The 20,492-nt window shown below is 41.3% G+C and overlaps 1 protein-coding gene and 1 long non-coding RNA gene across 3 annotated transcripts in view; one reads left to right on the top strand and one right to left on the bottom strand.

Moving 5' to 3' along the window:
• Positions 1 to 16,017, bottom strand: part of LOC104963059 (type I inositol 3,4-bisphosphate 4-phosphatase-like) — a 21,333-nt gene extending 5,316 nt beyond the window's left edge. The window contains exons 1-17 of one of the 2 annotated variants that reach the window (XM_010791608.1): positions 15,872 to 16,017; positions 13,084 to 13,214; positions 12,835 to 12,939; positions 12,312 to 12,420; positions 11,967 to 11,984; positions 11,198 to 11,381; positions 10,871 to 11,086; positions 10,244 to 10,385; positions 8,865 to 9,017; positions 7,958 to 7,990; positions 7,021 to 7,193; positions 5,787 to 5,910; positions 5,633 to 5,700; positions 5,087 to 5,286; positions 4,877 to 4,974; positions 4,296 to 4,408; positions 4,001 to 4,155 (exon numbers count right to left, since the gene is read on the bottom strand). In XM_010791608.1, coding sequence (XP_010789910.1) covers positions 4,001 to 4,155; positions 4,296 to 4,408; positions 4,877 to 4,974; positions 5,087 to 5,286; positions 5,633 to 5,700; positions 5,787 to 5,910; positions 7,021 to 7,193; positions 7,958 to 7,990; positions 8,865 to 9,017; positions 10,244 to 10,385; positions 10,871 to 11,086; positions 11,198 to 11,381; positions 11,967 to 11,984; positions 12,312 to 12,420; positions 12,835 to 12,939; positions 13,084 to 13,214; positions 15,872 to 16,005 — 2,156 coding nt within the window. In that variant the 5' untranslated portion in view covers positions 16,006 to 16,017. Of the gene's footprint in view, positions 1 to 4,000; positions 4,156 to 4,295; positions 4,409 to 4,876; positions 4,975 to 5,086; positions 5,287 to 5,632; positions 5,701 to 5,786; positions 5,911 to 7,020; positions 7,194 to 7,957; positions 7,991 to 8,864; positions 9,018 to 10,243; positions 10,386 to 10,870; positions 11,087 to 11,197; positions 11,385 to 11,966; positions 11,985 to 12,311; positions 12,421 to 12,834; positions 12,940 to 13,083; positions 13,215 to 15,871 lie in introns of both variants that reach the window. The other variant, XM_010791609.1, reaches the window with a different exon arrangement.
• Positions 1 to 20,492, top strand: part of LOC104963061 (uncharacterized) — a 23,338-nt gene that overhangs the window by 1,435 nt on the left and 1,411 nt on the right. The window contains exon 2 of the long non-coding RNA XR_800273.1: positions 1,004 to 1,009. This is a non-coding gene — a long non-coding RNA (uncharacterized lncRNA). The remainder of the gene's footprint in view (positions 1 to 1,003; positions 1,010 to 20,492) is intronic.

The following is a 20,492-nucleotide window of genomic DNA, read 5'->3' as shown; positions in this document are numbered from 1 at the left end:
CGCCGTCCTTTAATTTCTTCATACAGCGGGAATCCAATAACCATCAAAGTCACTCCAATAGTGCTCCTTAATTACACTTTCATCCTCCTTTAACAAAATACTTCACATTCATCCAGTTTGTGACAGTAGTTGTAGCATTTTGAGACCCTTGTGTGTGTGTGTGTGTGGGTGGGGGGGGGGGCGCAACTTCCAACATGAGTCATTTGGGGGGCCTCTTGGGAAAAAAGGTTGGGAACCACTGCTTTAGAGGGCGATACAGCCTACAGATGTATCAGTGAGACATGAACTGTTTGGGACCATTTTTTAAAATCTTAAATATAAATGATAAGAGTTAAAGATGTTGCTTTGATTCAATGAAGTCGTTTTGTAGCTAGCACTTTGACTGAGTTCACACTAAGCTGGCTGCATTTATTTTGTCTTATTTATAAAGAATTGTCCTCAGGGTGGAAATGGAAAAGCCAGCCTTGTGTTTTTAGTTATTTCTCTGAATAAGTCTATATCATTATGTATACATTATATTAAGCTGTTTGTTTACCTAAACATAGACTTTAAATGCTGTTAAAGTGTGTAAAAACGCATAGAAATCGTACAGAAAAAGCGGAGAATGATAATGCAGCTAACCTTGTAAGCTTGCAAAAGGAAGAACTACAAAACAGGAAGTGCCCATAAACCAAAACAAAACCAAAGAGGTGGTGTTGCTGATGGTAAACGGGGCATCAGGTGTGAAGTCCTTGGTGAGGCTGGGGCAGTATCACTGTGTATGGTGAACACACACTCACAGGACAGTGGCACAGTTTCAGAAACACCCTCAGGGGTCCGTGTGGAGTTATTTCCACGCTTCCTCAGTCAGAGAGAGAGAGAGAGAGAGAGAGAGAGAGAGTGTTTACGCTCAGCTGCAGCGGAGTTTGGCGAGGAAATAGGCCACACTGAGAAAGATCCAGACCACCATCAGGTTGGGGCTGAAGGCCAGCAGGGGCAGCGAGTACAGGAGGCTGGGGTCCAGCCTGAGGTCCCGCACCGGCAGCAAGCCGCTCAGGTTCTTCTGGATCACCCCCTCCCTCGTCCCAATTCTGAGGCACGGGGAGGAGGAGGGAGGAGGTGTGGAGCGGCAAAAAAAGGTTGGATGATAGGGAAGGTGGTGCAAGAGCGGGACGTAGAAAAGCAGGTTTGAAGGAGGAAATGAAAAGAGGAAACAAGGAGAGGAAATAAGCATGACAATGAAAGATGGCAAAAGGGAAGGAGGGAAGTGCCCAAATAAAGATGGCATGTATATATGCATGCACAGTTGAGAAATGGAAAAGTAAAAGGTGATACCGGCGAATAATCACAATGACAAAGAATAGACGATAGACAGCCGTTTCCATGGTGTGACATAAGAATGTTAATAAGTCATTCAAATCAACAGGTGGAAATTAATTACAAACCAAACCACAACAGAAAATGAGCCAAATCATGACGAAGAGGAAGAGGGGAAAACAAGAGAAAAAGAGAAAATTAAGAAAGATGTTTCCACGTCTTTCAGAAAAAAGGAAAGAAGATAAGTAAAACAGCAATGGCTCACCATGTTTAGATATTTTATGACATGAGGTGAGGAAGGAGGAAGGGAAACGTGTCCAGAGGAATGGGCTGCATCAATTGGAAAACCAAGATGCAGGAAAACACCCTTTAAATGTAGGATTATGCGACATTTTGAAGTTTGAACTATATACACTATAGGCGCTTTCACACCAAGTACTTTGCCGTACTTAATTCATCAGAACTTAATTCATCAGAACTCTTTAGTTCATGAGAACTTATTTAGTTCTCATGAACTAAAGAGTAGATCGCGTTCACACCGGAATAAGTCCCTGGGGGTGGATTAGGCAAATGAAGCCGCTGACGTCACTTCTTCTTCTTCTGCTTTGGGTTTACTGGCAGGCCGCAAACAACTTCACGGCGTATACTGCCACCCGGAGTCCCCGGCCGGAAGTCCCCGGAGTTGGGGACTGGCTTCAGTAGAAGCTTCTGGGACTCCCAGCAGCTTCTACTGAAGCCTTCTGAGTAAATCGCCAGAACGCCGACACCTCCTCATCTCCACGTTTTAATTTGTGTTGCCATAAGTTAGTCTCTCTCAGTTGGTGCGCTGGGCTAATGCTAATAATGTTAATGCGAGCAAATAAAATGGCGGCTTCACAAAACTTTTCAGAGTTTTACGGGGCGTGGTTTGCAACCCGCCCATCCAGTCAGAAATGGGAACCTTTTTCTCCCATGAAAGTACCTGCTCTCTAGCAGGGACTGAAAAGGGGGTGAAAAGGTTCTCATGAACTAAGTTCTAGTTCCGGATTTTTTTGGTGTGAACGCACATTTTCAGAACTATATCGGAACTATACCGGGAAAAGTACTCCGGTGTGAAAGCGCCTAATGTGTTTGCAAGCGGATAAGAAATACAACACTTTTAGAAGGATTATTTGTTTAAGAGAAACGCTAACATGCAGTAAGTATCTGTTTCAGATTTCACTTCAAAATGTATTTAAAGGATGCACTTATTCATAGTGAACTTATTATAGTGGGGGGTATATCTTCAAGCTTTTTCTAACATGCGTCACAGCTCCAAATCATTCCTAAGAGCATGAATAAAAGTGTTATAATGATCAAAAAGCTGCTTTCATGCTCGCCGGCTGATGAGGAGAAGAGGAGGAGACAGGGAGAGATGTGAGGAGAGGAAAAGGTGAAGAGATGTCGTACCATGCCAGTATTGGAATGACAGTTCCACTTTATAATCACATCTTCTTTTACATTCAAATATCACAAAGTCACATTGAACTCCACTTTGAACACACACACATTTTCAGACAGAAATATACAAACACTTTTCAAATCTGCTCGTGGATCATTTCAATAAAGCCGTTTGGGGAACATACATTCCTTTAAGTGCCCCTAAAGTCTCCCTTTTATGCCTTTTTTTTTAGTAGATGTCGAAACCACAAACTGTTTAAAATGTTTTGGAAAGGTATTTAAATAACATATTTTTTGGAAAGGTATTTAAATAACATATTTTTTGGAAAGGTATTTAAAGAACATATTTTTTGGAAAGGTATTTAAAGAACATATTTTTTGGAAAGGTATTTAAATAACATATTTTTTGGAAAGGTGTTTAAAGAACATATTTTGTGGAAATCTGTGGTTTTAAGATGTTTTTTCTCAGTTGCAAAAGTAAAGAAATCTGTTGTACACTTTAAAATGTAAATACAACAAAATCTTGTATTATTTTTAGATGTTAATCTTACTCGTGTTTTTCACCCTTTCTGAATCATCTTTTAAAATATGCAAAATCTATTTTCATTTTAAAACATTTTTGTACTGATGCATGTATGATTTGGCCATGCTGCGAGCAATATTTAGACAACAAATAAAGTGTTTTAGTCTAACACTGACTGAAAAGTAAATGTTTTAACACCACCTTATTGTAACGGAAGAACGGAAGGAAAGAAGGAGGCACGAAGGGAAACAAAAGATGGCGCCGATAGAAGATGAAGTGCTCCGATGATACAGATAAATAAAAACACTGCCAGCCTGTTAGGGACTCAGAAACTTCACCGACGAGACAACGATGGAAAGACAGAACAAACGGAGCAAGAAGCACTCACACAATCCAAAGAGGATCCTCTCACTTTGAAATCCCTTAGGTAGCTCTTTCCTCCAGACCTTTGTCTCAGAAAGAAAGTGAACTAACTGTTTGACAAGAGTTTGGTGAAGTAAGCTGCCATGAGAACTTCGAAAGGTTCAAGTATCCTCTTTCAGACAAACCGCCAACTTTGGATCAGTTTGCTTCACAGAGGAAACAGGCAACGTTTGTTTAAAATCACACATGGGCAAAACATCGTACGTGTCCGGATTCCATTTGTTTTCCTTTGACTTTAGTGCTTTCAATACATATTTAGAGAAAAATACTTTTTTTTGCCCTTGTATGATTTTCAGTTGTTTGTTTTTTTTCCATTCAGGCACTGTGAGGGCGTCCTACCTGCGCATGCAGTCGAGGGCCTGCGTGAAGACCTGCGGTGCCATGCCGTGCTCGTGCTGCAGGATCAGGCACTGCTCCAGAGTCACCGACATGGCCGTGCGGTCTTTGGCGCTTTTGCAGCTGGTGAAACGCACGCCGTTCAGCCGGCGGCAGATCTGAGGCAGAGAGGGAGGGAAGGTTTAAGTGAGAGACCCTAAGTGGCAGGAATACCATATTGAGCAGATTGTGTGAGGCTTTCAATTCTTTCATACGTTTTGTAGTAATATTTGATGTACTTAAAAAGCAGGATCTCTACCTCAGCAGCCTGCCACAGGATGTCTACGTTCTTGTTTTTCCTGGCGTGGACGTTCTGCCCCAGGAACCTCAGCAGCTCGGGGAGACACGTCTGAGAGCGAGACCTGGGGAGGCCTGAGGGGGGTTTGGAGGTGGAACATGAAAAATGAGGAAGAAAGAAGAAGAGAAAATTGACCAAAGTATCTGTACAAATAGCGGTTAGCTCTGACAGAAAGTGCTATTCAGATCCTTTACTTAAGAACCACAACGTTAAAGTACTCCATTACAAGTAAAAGTCCTGCATTTAGAAACTCTTCAGTAAAAGCACAGAAGTATTGTCAGCTAAATGTCCATAAAGTTTGAAAAGAAACAGTAAAAGTTGTAGTTCTTACATTTAAAAAAAAAATGTAATGTAATCTACAAGTGGCACGATGTCGACGTATTACAAGTCAGTAACTAAATGTACCTCTACTGCTGGATCTATCTGTCATTGATTCTTAAAGCTAACATTCTGCCACTGCACCAACTGGAAGTAAGAGGATGCTCCCTGCCTCGATGTTATTGTTAGTATTTGCTCAACTTCACACACACTTTATTACTTACAGTCCTCAGGCAGCACTTCTTTGAACTGCTCGTAGTAAGAGTTCAGTCTGGAGAGACTCTCCATGTTGATGACCTCCTGCAGGGATGTGTCTCCAAACCTGAAACACAGAAGGAAAACTAAATGTTTCCTTCATGGCTCAAAGCACCACATCCTGCTAAAAGTTGCTAAATGACAAAACCTCAGCCCTGTTTCCTCCCCTCCTCACTCACTTCTCAGCGAGCGTCTGCTGCTCGTTGATGCCGACGTTGAAGTGCACGGGCTGGACCCTCAGCAGCATGCCGCTCTGGATCTCCCGTGGCAACGCGTCGAACATGGTCCCCGGCAAAGGGATGCGGACATTGAAGCCATCCCGGTTCCCCGTGATGATCGGCAGCATGTCGGGGGCGGAGCTGCCGGTGGCCTGGGTCACCTGAAGGGAACATGCAGCCATGGAAATACATTTATTTTTAAAGAACAAACCAAAAGTTTCGTATCATTAATTGCAAACTAAGCTGAATTCAGTAAATGTTAGGAACTTTAGGAGAATAAATGGATTCTTAAAATAGATGCCACAAGCTCTCAAGTGATTAATCATAGCAGCGCTGGTAAAAATGATTCTTGGCAAAGTAAAACAGAAGTAACAAAAGCATCCAAGTTGACATCTTGGATACTAAACTACGGCAAAAAACAACAGAAGAATAGTCTAGCAGAAATGTTGTTTTTTTATTTCCATGCAGCTACAAAATCCTCATGGTGACAATCAGACATCTTCCTACCTTGAAGGTGACGTTGCGAAGATCCATGATGCCGACACTCATGTCCTCCAACATGGCCAACTCCTCTCCTGAAAACACAAACATGGGTCACCATTAACACCTGATTATTGTGAAAGAGGTGTGTGAGTGTGTGTGTGTGTGTGTGTGTGTGTACCGTAGGTGCTGAGCAGGGACTCGAACTGAGCGAGCAGGCCGATGGTGTAGAGTTGTCGGAGAAATCCATTGTCACGGAGACAGTTCCTCAGTTTGATAATGAACCCGCAGATCAGAGCGGTGAGCTGCAACACACACATATTTACATGAGGTCATAGACAAAGGGAGGCTGTTTGTGTTATATACTATCCCTTTATAAATACTATCGCTTTACATATATATGCACACACACCATTTTTCAATTGAATTGCACCGTTCCTTTTATATACTGTCTCTACACACACACACACACACACACACACACACACACACACACACACTAGACAACAGTAACGTAATGTTGTTTTTCCATAAATTCTGTGCCTCGATCCCCTTTATGTGCATCTCTAAAGTCTTCGCCCTGCAGTTGGACGTCCCCGTGGTGAACACGTTGTTCTTTTTTGCCCTTACACATAGTGTGCAATACATTTGATCACTTTTTTTTTTTTTTTCTTTTTAATTTTCCAGGTCCCGACAAACTTATTTTTGTTGTGGCTGACCGGTTTCTCTTCTTGGCTTACGGGTGTAAAAGTGACATTGTCGGATGGCGTAGGCTCTGGATGGGTTGGGAGGCTAGATGACGACAACTCCGGCTCGGGGGCACCTGCACGGGCCGGGGATGCTGGCGGAGGATCGGATGGCGGCAACTCAGACTCGGGCCTAGAGCCAAGGGCAAGACTCGCCGGCAATACACTTTTTTCCATCCCAGGACCCGGCTTTGCTGGCGGCGAAAAAAAATCCCACCAGCCTCCTTTGCCACTCCAACAGAGGGATGTCATTTTCCTTTTTGTCAAACGATACAAATATTGGATCTTCTCTCAGTTTTTTTTTTTTTTTGGACGAAAAAATACAGGAATAGGAAGCTGTAAAAATAACAAGTTGCTAGACAAAAATCCACTTTTTTTTTCTAACGTTGGCTCAGGGAAATGAAACGTCTGTAGAGTGGGAGAGTGAAGAGTCTGCAGGTGAAGAAAATCCCTTCTATATCTGTCTCACTTTCTTTACTGGCTCTTAGTGTCTACAGTAATCCATCGGCTTATGAATGAACGTGACATTTGCACCCTCCAGCTGTGCAATATATAAAGACGTATGAACTCTTCACTGATTGGCTGGTTGTGAGTCGCTCTAGCAGGTAACTGTGTGTGTGTGTGTGTGTGTGTGTGTGTAAGATCTCTTGGGTTTGTGTTAGTGCTGACCGTCTGGCAGAAGACGACGTCGCGGCGGTACTGCAGTGACAGGTCCATGGCTATGGTGGGGGCGCTGTCCTGCATCAGGAGGAACACCATGGACTTCTTGGCCTTGTCGCTCATCATGGCGACGCACTCGGTGAGCGTGGTGAGGAGCGGGTACAGCGCCTCGCTCCACTCGCCTGTGAACAGACACAGAGAGCGTAAATACATTACAGAGGTTAGACTAAACACAATGCAATCTGACTTTATTGGAGATGTGATGTTAAGTGTGAATCATTTCAAATAAAGTGGTTTCTTATAAGATCTTCTAGGGGCTGTTAAGACAGAAACAGAAAACAAATGAAACAGGGAAGCAACAGGAAAAGCAGAAGCACTTCGTCTCTTTCTTTATACGGAACTGGGAGAATTAAAATGCCGTACATATGCCAAATGGACATTGACACACAAATACAACAAGCTAACCATATTTCAAAAGAAGAGTCCATTTGAGTGAAATTAAAGGGGAATAAAAAGCAAAAAGTCAAGTAGTTACTTAAATATTTCACTTGAATATAATATTAAGCTCCAGTCTTAAGTTCTTTGCTTTTTCCAACAGAACATACAGTAATGTAGTGTCTTCCTAATATAGCCCAATAAGTGTGTTGTCTCATAGCGGTTACATCATGTAATCCTCAAGGGTTTTTCTGGGTAGAATGCCTTATTTGATTGTGTGACCCGAACATGTTGAAAAAAGAAATTGGCATAGAAATGAACTGGTTGCATTTACAGCAATCCAACTATACAATTAGATTGGTATTGTTTCTGAAAATACCTTGTCAAAACATATTAACAAGACCAACTCAAGAAAAATGACAGTGCCCTAATCTGATACTCAAATATGAAACCAGAGTCTTGGAGAGTGGGTAAAGGCGCAGAGAAGCGTGGCACGGACAGCAGCTCTTACCTGGGTACGCCTCCTCCGCACAGGGTGTTCCATCTGGGGACGGAGGTGCAACATGCATGATTAGCTGCACCGCGAGCCAACAGGGCGCCACCACACTCCAAACCAGGGTCAGAGATCTATACAACAACATTCAGCCTACATCTTTTAAGCTGGATTTGTTCTAATTATTCAAATGAGGTGCCTGCCAATGCTTTGTCTAACCTCTAAGCAGAGGTGCAACTGTTACTAAGTACAACATTTAATCAAGTCATGTAATTCAGTTACTTCACTTCTACTCCACAACATTTAGGAGGGAAAACATTGAATCTTTTTATCTGAAGATACTTTAGAAATCGAGGGGTGTGCAAGAATAACATAATAAAGATTTCACCTCATCCAATTAAAACAGAATTCTGCATTGTAGACTTTGACTTAAAATGCTTGAGGCTCTTTCCCGATTATAATAACTTTTGCTTAAGAAACATTTCCAATGAAGGACTTGGTATCAGTTGCCATCCTTAAAAAAAGACCTGAATACCTTATCCATCTCTGCTTATTCAATAGCCAGCAGCATTTTGATGTGAAAGTCTGGATAGAGATGTGACCCTGGTTCAGTACAACATGTAGAGTAAGCACAATATCTCAGATACAACCGCATGGAGCAGCACTAACAGAAGCAAAGCTAGAGAGGAAACACTTTCTGCTTAAAGCTACAGAGACGCTGCAACAGTGTGGACAAACCAATGAGACAAAGACTGCACACAAACTTAAACTTCACATTTGTCAGTTTTCTCTCATGATAGCCAAAAGATGAATAACTAGAAAAATACCCGTAAGTAAAGAAAATGTATTTAAGAATCTTGAAATGAAAAAGTGTTGACAAAGGAAGAAAAACTAACATTTTGAATAAGAGATGAAATGAACCTACAGGAGTCTTGTGCAGAGGAGAGGGCGGGCAGAGAGGAGGAGGTCGGTGGAGGTGATGATCGTGGAGGTAATGATGAGGATGATGAAGATGGTAATGAAGGAGATTTCTCTGATAAACTTCCTGGGTTGATCCAGAAAGCTCTTTTTCCTTCATCTTTTCACAGCCATACACATTGATGTCAATTTATACTCTTTAAAGTCTATTATTGTGAATCACTAATGGGGCATTTCCACTGCAGGGCCTCGCACGGCTTAGTACGGTATAGTTAGGCCTTGGTAGGCCAGGCTCACTTTGTGCTGCGTTTCCATTACAGTTTAGGAACTGGGGCAGTAACTATAGTAACGCAGTGTAGGCGGGGCCGTGACGACATCTTCAATGCTAAACACAAAACCAACATCAGCCGTTAGCTGCTAGCCCTCAGAGCTCACAGCTCCTCATATCTGTTCAGAAACTAGACAAAAGTTAAACAGGTACAAACCACAGACTGTCTGTGTCATGGTGAATACAGTCGCTGGTTTCTTTATGTCTGTATAGGCCGTTGTTGTGAGTGTGGACGGTCGGAGCATATGCTGCGTTAGCTTAGCCGATCTCCATTCAGAAAACACGCTTTTTAAAAGGTTTTTCGCCTGCCGTCTGTCTGCAGACTTGTCAAAGCATTAGTTCATGGTTTTTACTAACCGGTATCAGTATGTTGTTACTTCGGCATCATTTTGAAACGTGTATTATAATTAAATCACGGTCAAATATGTTCATCTGGTTGTAGTTGCCAGCGATTCTCTCACTAGTTTAGCATACTCAGCCCGGTTGTTGGCCCGGAAAGAACCTCAATTTTGGAGAGCCAGAAAACTGTGAAAAAGTACCCGCTAGCCGGAACTACGCCTAGTGGAAACGCAACCAGAAACGGGCCGGGCACGGCACGCTTACACCACGCTGTAGTGGAAATGCGCCATTATATACATTTTAATTTTTAGACTTTTTTTGATAATGTGTTGTTTAATTCGTCTTTGAGCTATTTTGTTCTTTTTTTACTTACTTGATTTATGTTAACAATAGGATCACACATTATTACAAATAAAACATATTACTGAGCAAGCAAAATAAAACAAATGCGAATAAAATACAAACTTTAATGACTTTAGAAAATAGTTTGGATTGCATAAAAACTTTTTTCAGCTACAAGTGATGCATTGCTAATCAGAATTTATTTTTAAATATACTTTTTGTTGCATAATCAAACCTTAAGCAAAGGAATCTCAAAAAAAAGAGAGAGATTTAACTTATAAGGATAAGATTGTCATATAAAACCATGCAAAATATTTTTCAGCCTAAAAGCTGAATTACTACACAAACAGAAAAAGAACATTGAGGGTGTGTGTTACCTTTCTTGCTGGCCCCAACCTGCAGCTCAGTGTGTGCACTGTCCTGACTGCCGACGCTCGGCCTCCTCTCCTTCTGCAGCAGCTTGTCCACGCGCTGGATGATGCACTCCAGAGATTTGTCCACATTCACCCAAACCTTCTCCTGAAACGGGACGGACAAGAGCATCGTCATCCATTTACCAGAGCTGTGCAAGAAAGGCTAATGGAGTAATTACACCAGGGAGAAGAACAGCGCTAGATGGGATAGAAGATGCATGAGCGATGAGATGAATCACATCATTATGCAAATCACGGAGCACGTCTCCATTTTTTTTGCCTCATTTTATGTCATGCAAGCCCAGAGCTTGATTACATAACTATAACACCGGCTGCCTGGGCAAAACATCGGTGGTTTGAACTAATGATGTCACATTTACAACTATGTTTCATAGTTCATACTTTCTTTTTGTGTTATAAAAGTCTTTTACAATACAAGTTTTTAAACCCAATACATGGATATTGGATGAAAACAAAAAAATATATGCATGTTTTTGTGCATTGACAAATGAAGATACTCATTAAGTGACTGTTATGTGAATAATATATCAAAATAAATCCTTTGGTTGTGGTAATTCCTAATGAACTCACCCACTCCTCTTCATGCCAGTCCACCTGCAGCGAGGAGCGGCTGTTGCTGCCACTCCACTTGGCGAGCAGCGTGTCCTGGTCGTTGCGCAGGACTACTTGTTCCGAGTCGGCGGAGGGAGACGCTTTGGAGGCGATGTACTCGGGCCGCGCTGCGTTCAGGGCCTGAATGGCTGAAGCCAGCAGCTTACAGTCGCAGACGGTCACCAACTGACGTGTCTGATTGGGAAAGGCAATATAATGGCAATAGATGGCACCACAAGGCGAGTGATATTGATGATGTTTAAGTGTTCCTTTAAGTGCTCATGAATGACAGATGTTGTAAAGAACCTTATCAGCCAGAATAGCGAGCGTCCTCTGCAGTCCGCTGGCAGATCGGTCTTTCGCGGCTCGGGACAGCCTCTCTGCGTAGTAGCTGACCTGCGTCTTCAGCGTGTTGATGTGGGCGATGATCTCTTTGGCTTTGACTATGTCCTGGGGAATGTAGACGATGGATTGCGAGCTGGAGAGGGCGCTGCTTTAGAAAACAAAGACACGTGTTTTTTAGCAGAATGGCTTTTCCTAAGTATGCTGATGACCCTCTCCTCTATAAACTGTAAAAAGTGGACTGTTGACTAACACAAATGCCCTTTAAACTAACAACATAGCATTAGCATGCACATGCCTATGGTGGCTTAAGTAAGGACTTCAGATAAACAGAGACATTACATTGCAATAAAACGAGGCTAGGGGTGATTCCTTTCAATTTATAAATTCAGATAGACCATTTGTATTAATGCTGGCTTTATGTTTTCTGAATTTATCAAATGAGCGTTCTTTCAACAAACTTTGTGTCCTGTGTTACAAAATGTCTCAGTGTGCATTGCAACATACATCGAAGCTACTTTCAATACTGTTAATGCCAAATGCATCACGTGACATTAGTATGTGCAGATCACATTCATTCAGTTTAAACCTAGCGACAGTTCCTCCAAAAGGTTTGACAATTATGAAACTTTGTTACATATACAGTGAATGTGTTTGTTGTGTTGGTGCAAAGCAGTGAGAAACAAACAGTGTACAAACAAATGAGAACAAGCAAAGCAATGCAACAACTCACCATTCCTCCTCATATACGCTGATCAATAAAAAGTAACAAAAAGAAAATTAAGAGGAAGCCAAAGAAATGAATAATGTAATAGTTAAAGAAACGATGCATTTGTGGGGGGGGGGGGTTTATGTAAAGAAGACTTCAGGGTAGCCAAAAATAAAATAAAAGATACATCATCCACACAAAATAATTCATTATGGAGCAAATGTTTTTAAAATTTGAAAACATTTAAGTAAAAGAATAGAATAAGAGGAAATCATTGCGATTAAGGGAAAAAAACATGCAAATGAGTTTTATTTTTCTAATAAATGTTCAATATTGGTACATTTGTAACTCTTTCCCCCCCAAACTTACTGTTTCTTGGCCTCCTCAAACTTCTGGACGAGTTTCCTCAAACCGCTGTTTTTAAAACCCTGGCAGTGAGCCGCCGGAGCTCCGATCGTTATCACATCGTACGTGTGTTCTGGAGAGGAAATTAGGTTTTATTAATATCTTAAATACATATTTAGTCATTAAAAAAGTAAAAATATAAACAGAAAATGGAATAAAAATATAAGCATAGGAAGCCAAAGTAAAAATGTACAATAAAAAAAACCATGAAATAGTAAAAAATATGCAATCAAATATAAAATAAATAGAGTAAAAATGTTAACACAAACATAGGAAGTTAAGTAAAAATTCAAAACTGTTGTACTGTGAAATACAATTTACACATTGGTATATAAATATGAATAAAGACAAATAGTAAATGATTCACCAAACTAAATGCATTGTAGGTTTGAACCTGCTTAGCAATAGATAAGGTTGGGATTTATGTGTTGTGATGCTGGTTTTTAGATTTGCTCCTCCATGTTATCATGGGGGGTATAGGTCTCACCGAAGCCCAGCTGATCCTGCACCCTCATCCTCTGAACGTGGAGGTTGGTTGGCATGAACTCGAGCTTCCTCTCCGCCTTCAGGTTGCTGGCTTTGAACGAGGGACCTGACGTACATAACAAAGGATGGGTACACACAAAAACAAGAGCATGGAAAAGAATGATATGTGGCGAACAGATCAGGGAAACAGCTGTAGCTTGTTTTAAAATGATATTATTACTTATCAAAGGCTACGAAGAAGTAACCTAACCTCTGTAGTTGTTGAGGTCCGACAGTGTTTCCTGGTAAGCCAGTATTATGGACTGGTACTGAGAGACAATCTGTCTCCGAAGATTCTCCCAGCAGGGGGACAGCTCTCCCAGCTCCTCCAGCTCACACACCCTGCAGAGCAAGTGATATGAGACTTCTGAAGATGCATTTCAAATGACTCTTTTTCAAGCAAAAATGACAGATCTTCTCTGGCTTGTTTCTGCTTTTCACTATATCTGGAACAAACTCGAAGAAAACTGCAGGTCTGTTGCACCAGTTCGAAACCCGCCGCTGCGTCTGTAAAGCCGTTTTGTCCTTGGGCAAGACCAGTGGCGTTTTGATATGTACAAAAGTGGTGGGGCACAAGAAACTTAGATGTCTATATATAAGCTTCTGCAGTGACGTGCAGTGAGGTTCATGGCTGGTGAGGCTCTGACTCTTCAGGTTTACAAATATTATATTTTGACCTAAATCAAAATATAATATTATTTTCAAAAGCTTTTTTTGTCTGATGCTTCGATTAATTTTAAACAGACAGTTCAACAAAAGGATACCCAAAAAATGTAATTGTATCATTTAAATATTGAATTGTTCTCTCTTAGTAAGATCCCATTTTCAATCAAATTGCGGTCTTACTTTGACTTGAAGATGAATTNCGGAACGGGATCCTCTCATGCCTTTCATACAGCGAATTTTTACGTACTTTTTGCGGTAAAAAGTTTTACGGCTGAAACAGCCCCCCGCCCGGTAAGGTACTGCTAACAGACACGGTTTTAAGGACTTCTAGACTCTTGCTATACACTGGATGGTGTGTTATCCCCCGCGATCACTCGTCAAAAAAAAATTTTAATGCAAAAAAAAAAGACAAATGTTAAGCGTTTTTCCAACACCCGAAACTTCCTACAGGGTTCAAAACCGCAGCTTCGAGTAAAATAGATAGCGCTACATTGTTTAACAATATCGGTGCAGGTGTAAACCCGCGGCCCACGGGCCGCATGCGGCCCTTTAAGCCCTCTGCTCTGGCTCCCTTGAGCTTAGAACAAAATAAGAAGGATATAAATAAAGTATTTGTAGGAGTATTTATATTTTGTTGCACGGTTGAAAATGTTTCGTATCTTGTATTTTGAGGTGATACTGTGACACATAAATAAAAACAAAACGGTTTTAATTAGGTCAACTAAAATATGCGTCACATCCTGCTACGGTCCCGCGCGAGTGCCTTTTCTTGGAGGCGCTCCATTCTTACCTACCCTACCTTTAACTCTTTTTAGGGTGCAGCTATATGTTTTATTTATTTCAAAGTGGGCTCATTTTAATAATATTTTTTTTTCCTTCAAATGTGCAGAGGAATCCCCAAGTGCTGTGTTTAATTTATTTTAAAGTAGGCCTGTGTATTATCTGTAATTCTCCTTATAGGAGTTCTTTGTTTCTTATTAGAGGTTAACAGTTTTATATAATGTAATAAATAGCCTAATAAATGCAAAAAAACTGTAGTTTTTGTCTGATATAACAATAAATACAACTTAGCTATCAAGCTATGAAATATGTTTTGCGGCTCCAGACAAAAAATGTTTGGGGAAAAAGGAGCAAAATGGTCTTTTGGTCAAAAAGGTTGCAGACCCCTGACTTGACAGTGAGAGGGAGGGGCATGATCGGGTTTTGTCCCACATGGCTCTAAACAGCTCAATAGGCACACACTGTAGACACTAATTAGGAGAACACAGACTAAAACAGCAATGTACAGACAAATCAGATGATTAAATATGATCTTAAAATATATTTTATGCATTTTTTTTTAATCTTTTTTTTTTAATACTTTCTGCTGACACTAGGTGGGGCTGTGCCCCACCTGCCCCTAATGACCAGTCGCCACTGGGCAAGACACTTCACCTGAATTTGCTCCTGTGGGTATGGTCCACAGTACGCACAGTACTGTCTGATATGTGTGTAATGTGTATTTGTAAAGCGCTTTGAGCTCTGGAAAAGCGCTATAATAAATATAAGGAATTATTATTACCTCTTTATAAAATCAACACTAAGGAATGTTTTATATGAAATCATATCTTACACTGTACTGAAACCCTTTCTGGTATTTTCTACCCGTTTTATTCATTTTTAGCTTGTTTTTTATTTGATTGGCTTTTGAATGACTTTTGAATGTTTTAACCCTTTGATGCCCGAGTGACTACACTCTTCCATAAGTGGGTCAAAAAGGACCCGTATTAGAATAATATGTGTTTTTATGCCATTTTTTATGCCTTTTATAATATTTGGTATTATATTTTGGTTCACACTAGAAATATTTTATATTACATTTTTCACTATTTATAATTTTAGACATTTTTTTTACATTTTGAAAAAAAAAGAAATTCCATAGAAAATGCATTCGGGTCATTTTTGACCCAATTATGGAAGCTTGGGGTAGTAATAGAAAAACTACAATTTCTTAAAATGTAAATTAAAAATTTGAATGGCATGATATCCAAAAGAGGTTTTTTGAGGAATAGCTGGAATATGAAATGATAAAAAAAAAGTAATGACAAAGATACTTCAAGAAAACCACCTCACCAGGTCCAAAAAGACCCACTTATGCATCTACAGTAAGGGTCATCTTATAATGTGTTTCTGTTGCAGTGTGTCAAAGGCTTTATTGTAAAGCACCTTGTTTTTGAAATGTGCTCTATAAATAAACTTGCCTGTTCTTCTGGTGACAGTAAATGGAATATCCTTGCCAACCACGTAGCCCTGAGTTAATTCTTTAGACATGTACAATAAATGTGTGTTAGTACCTGGCTGCATCCTCCTCCAGCAGCAGTTTGACAAACTGTCGGGGGATGTTTAACGAGAGGACGCTCTCTGCCATTTGCTCCAGCACCCGGAGGTGGTTCCCATCAGTCGTGGGGAAGCGGTACATCCTGGACATCGTGCCTCCAAACACTGAAAACATTGGAAATGAAATTAGTGTTGAATAGATTACGATGACTCTTCTTATGATATTGTTCTAGTTCCGCAGACAAACATATATTTTATCTTTAGATTCAATAATATGTGTTTATGAACTGAGCTGCTCTCCTTTAAACACGTTTTAGATGGAGTAGAAAACCTCATGAAACCAACACACACACCAACACAGATCCTATACATATGTTATTGTGCCCTCTCAGACATTTCACATTAGTGTTATTCTTGGATGAGCAATCTATCTCCGAGGTAAACAGATCTGTCCCACTCACTGGAGACAATCAATATATTTCAGCTGGATAACAGGATTGGTGGTCTGATGGATCGGTAAACAAGGAGCCATGCAGGCGACAGAGGTGGAGGACAGGAAGAGAGGAAAAAAAATGTCTTGTAATACTATGTATACTCATCTATATTTTAGTGTTCCGATTTCTACACAGTGTGGCATCGTACAAATGAAACCTTCACTAAAGACAGATTTAAGGTCCTTTTTCAAAATACATGAATTTGGGGATTATTGCTTGGATGTTGTTATAGCTGTGCTTTTGTCTGTGAGGAAATAACATGTCATTTTTCCTCTTTTGAAAATGTGCTTTTTGAAAACGTTTGGGATATGATTATTATTTGTTTTCAACTTCTGTTTTACCAAATGTCTGAAGTTTCTACTGCTAGCTTATCCGGCAGGGGCTCAGTCAGTAGGGGCTTGGACTGTGATCTGTAGGGTCGCCGGTTCAAGTCCCCGAACCGACCTAAAAATGGAGTGTGGACTTCTACTTGGAGAGGTCCCAGGTCACCTCCTGCCCTGCCGTGGTGCCCTTGAGCAAGGCACTGGACACCCTCCTTCCCCCTCACTCCCATTGCTCCCTGGGCGCTGTACAATAGCTGCCCACTGCTCCTAGTGCTAGACTCCTGGTGCTAGGATGGGTTAAAAGCAGAGAACACATGTCACTGTGTGCTCTGCATGTGTGACCATTAAAGAGGGGTTCATCCCTCCTAATTCTATTCTATTCCATATGTATTATTACTCATTCGTATCTATATATTTCAGAAATTGTTGTGATGCTTTTTCGTAAACTCGCTGAAATATTTAGAATCAAATGGGTATTTAAAATATGGAATAGACTAGCAGTAGTAGGAATAAAGATTGAAAGATTTATAGTGTTTTTGTTTTATTTGTACTTGTAATTGTTAGAGGAAATACATATTTTTCTTCTTTTAAGAGGGAAGTTGGAGAATTCACAAACTCTCTCAGGCTTGGGAATGCATAAAGCAAATGCTGTATCCAACCCTCCTGTTGTCCTGGGGTCATTTTTGACCCCAAAAGGAAATCTATTGCTGTCAAAAATAGGTTTTTAATTCATCAAATGGTCTGAAAATTATAGGGGTGGTTCAATACTATGCTCTTAACCGAGTAAATACATTTGAGTAATTTAATTGGAATTATGGGTGTTTTTATTGTATTTTATAACACCTTGAACCCTCTGGGGTCAAAAATGACCCCGCAGGACCAAGTGGAGCAATGGGGGCACATTTTTTCAGCATAATGCTGCACAACCCCCTGCCTGCTCCTCGGAGCACGCACGCACGCGCGCGCGCACGCACGCACGCACGCACGCACGCACGCACGCACGCACGCACGTGACGCACGCACGCACGCACGGCACGCACGCACACACACACACACACACACACACACACACCACACACCAACACACAACCACACACGACACACACACACACACACACACACACACACACACACACACACCACACCACACACAACACACACACACACACACACCACACACACACACACACACACACACACACACACCACACACACAACACACACCACACACACACAATGTATTCTTTGATGTATTGGATCAATCCAATTGGTCAAAGTCAAAAAACAAACAGGCCTTTTCCTCACAAATGTTGGGGCATTTCACCTTTCATTCTGAGAGAGACAGGCAGCAAAATGAGGGAGGCAGAAACATTTTGAGTGTGGAGGAGGTTCATTGAGCTAATCTTTAACCGTGTTATGGAGGAAAAAATAAACCGATGAGGAGATTCAGGGTCAAAGAGGAGGACACTCATGAAGAGGTGGATCGAGTGTAAGTTACAGACCAAATTCTTCCTCTGAAGAAGCCGCCCCCACATCGCCCCACTTCTGAAAATGGGAAGAAGTGTAATATTGAAATGGAGAAAAATGAACATGAAGAGGTAGTAGTAGAATCAGTAGAATAGAAGGAAGAAGTGTCAGAAGTGGAGCGCCACGTATTTTGAGGTATAATCCTCTCTTCTCCCCCCCCTCTCTTTCCGTGTGTGTTGATATTGTTTGTATATGTCATATTTTTATATAGTGTCTCTCCCTTTCTCTGTTTATATCTGTATACTTCTTCCATTTCTGATCTACCTCTTCATGTTCATTTTCCTCCATTTCAAAACCTCTTCCATTTCAGAAGTGGGCGCATGTGGGGGCTTCTTCAGAGGAAGAATTTGGTCTGAACTTACTCGATTCACCGTCTTCAGAGTTTCCTCCTCTTCTGACCCTGAATCCTCCTCACGGTTTATTTTTTGCCGTCCATTTAACACGGTTAAAGATTAGCTCATGAACCTCCTCGCACACTCAAATGTTTCTGCCTCCTCATTTTGCTGCCTGTCTCTCTCAGAATGAAAGGTGAAATGCCCCATACATTGTGAGAAAAGGCCTGTTTGGTTTGACTTGACAATTGATTGATCCATACATCAAAAGACATACATTGTGGTTGTGTGTGTTGTGTGTGTGTGTGTGTGTGTGTGTGTGTGTGTGTGTGTGTGTGTGTGTGTGTGTGTGTGGTGTGTGTGTGTGTGTGTGTTTGTGTGTGTGTGTGTGTGTGTGTGTGTGTGTGTGTGTGGTTGTTGTGTGTGTGTGTGTGTGTGTGTGTTTGTGTGTGTGTGTGCGGCGTGCGTTCGTGCGTGCGTGCGTGCGTGCGTGAGGGTGCGTGCGTGCGTGCGTGCGTGCGTGCGTCTGCGGCGCGCGCTGTTGCGTGCGTGCTCCGAGGGAGCAGGCAGGGGGTTGTTGCAGCATTATGCTGAAAAAATGTGCCCCATTGCTCCACTTTGTCCTGCGGGGTCATTTTTGACCCCAGAAGGTCAAGGTGTTATAAAATACAATAAACACCCCATAATTCAATTAAATTACTTCAAATGGTATTTACTCGTTTAAGAGCATAGTATTGAACCACCACCTATAATTTTCAGACCATTTGATGAATTAAAAACCTATTTTTGACAGCAATAGATTTCCTTTGGGGTCAAAAATGACCCCAGGACAACAGGAGGTTGGTATACAGCATTTGCTTATGCATTCCCAAGCCTGAGAGAGTTGTGAATTCTCCAACTTCACTCTTAAAAGAGAAAAATATGTATTTCCTCAACAATTACAAGTACAAATAAACAAAAACACTATAAATCTTTTCAATCTTTATTCCTACTACTGCTAGTCTTTCCATATTTTAAATAACCCATTTGTTCTAAATATTTCAGCGAGTTTACGAAAAACCACAACAGGTTTCTGAAATATTATAGATACGACATGAGTAATAAATACATATGGAATAGAATAGAATTAGGGAGGGATGAACCCCTCTTTAATGGTCAACATGCAGAGCACACAGTTACATGTGTTCTCTGCTTTTAACGCCATCCTAGCACCAGGAGTCTAGCACTAGGAGCACGTGGGCAGCTATGTACCAGCGCCCAGGGACAATGGGAGGGTGAGCGGGGGAAGGAGGGTGTCCAGTGCCTTGCTCAAGGGCCCACGGCAGGGCAGGAGGTGACCTGGGGAACCTCTCCAAGTAGAAGTCCACCACTCCATTTTTAGGTCGGTTCGGGGACTTGGAACCGGCACCCTACAGATCACAGTCCATAGGGCTTTTTTTTTCTTTTTTTTTTTTCCCCCTTTTTTTGGCCGGCGCGCGGCCCCCCCCTCTCGACTGAGCCCCTGAACGGATAAGCTAGCAGTGAAACTTCAGACATTTTGTTTAAAACAGAAGTTGAAAACAAATAATAATCTATCCCAAACGTTTCAAAAAAGGCACATTTTCAAAAGAGGAAAAATGACAGGGTTATTTCCTCACAGACAAAAGGCACAGCTATAACAACATCCAAGCAATAATCCCAAATTCATGTATTTTGAAAAAGGCACGCTTAAATCTGTATTTAGTGAAGGTTTCATTTGTACGGATGCCACACTGTGCTTAGAAATCGGAACACTAAATATATAGATGAGATATACATAGTTATTACCAAGACATTTTTTTTCCTCTCTTCCTGCCTCCACCTCTGTCGCCTGCATGGCTCCTTGTTATCCGATCCATCAGACCACCAATCCTGTTATCCAGCTGAAATATATTGATTGTTCCAGTAGTGGGATCAGATCTGTTTACCTCGGAGATAGATTGT

Source organism: Notothenia coriiceps, unplaced genomic scaffold (assembly GCF_000735185.1).
Source record: "Notothenia coriiceps isolate Sejong01 unplaced genomic scaffold, NC01 NC01_scaffold00035577, whole genome shotgun sequence".
NCBI lineage: Eukaryota > Metazoa > Chordata > Actinopteri > Perciformes > Nototheniidae > Notothenia > Notothenia coriiceps.
Note: the sequence above shows the minus strand (reverse complement) of the source record. Positions and strands in the feature narration are given on the sequence as shown.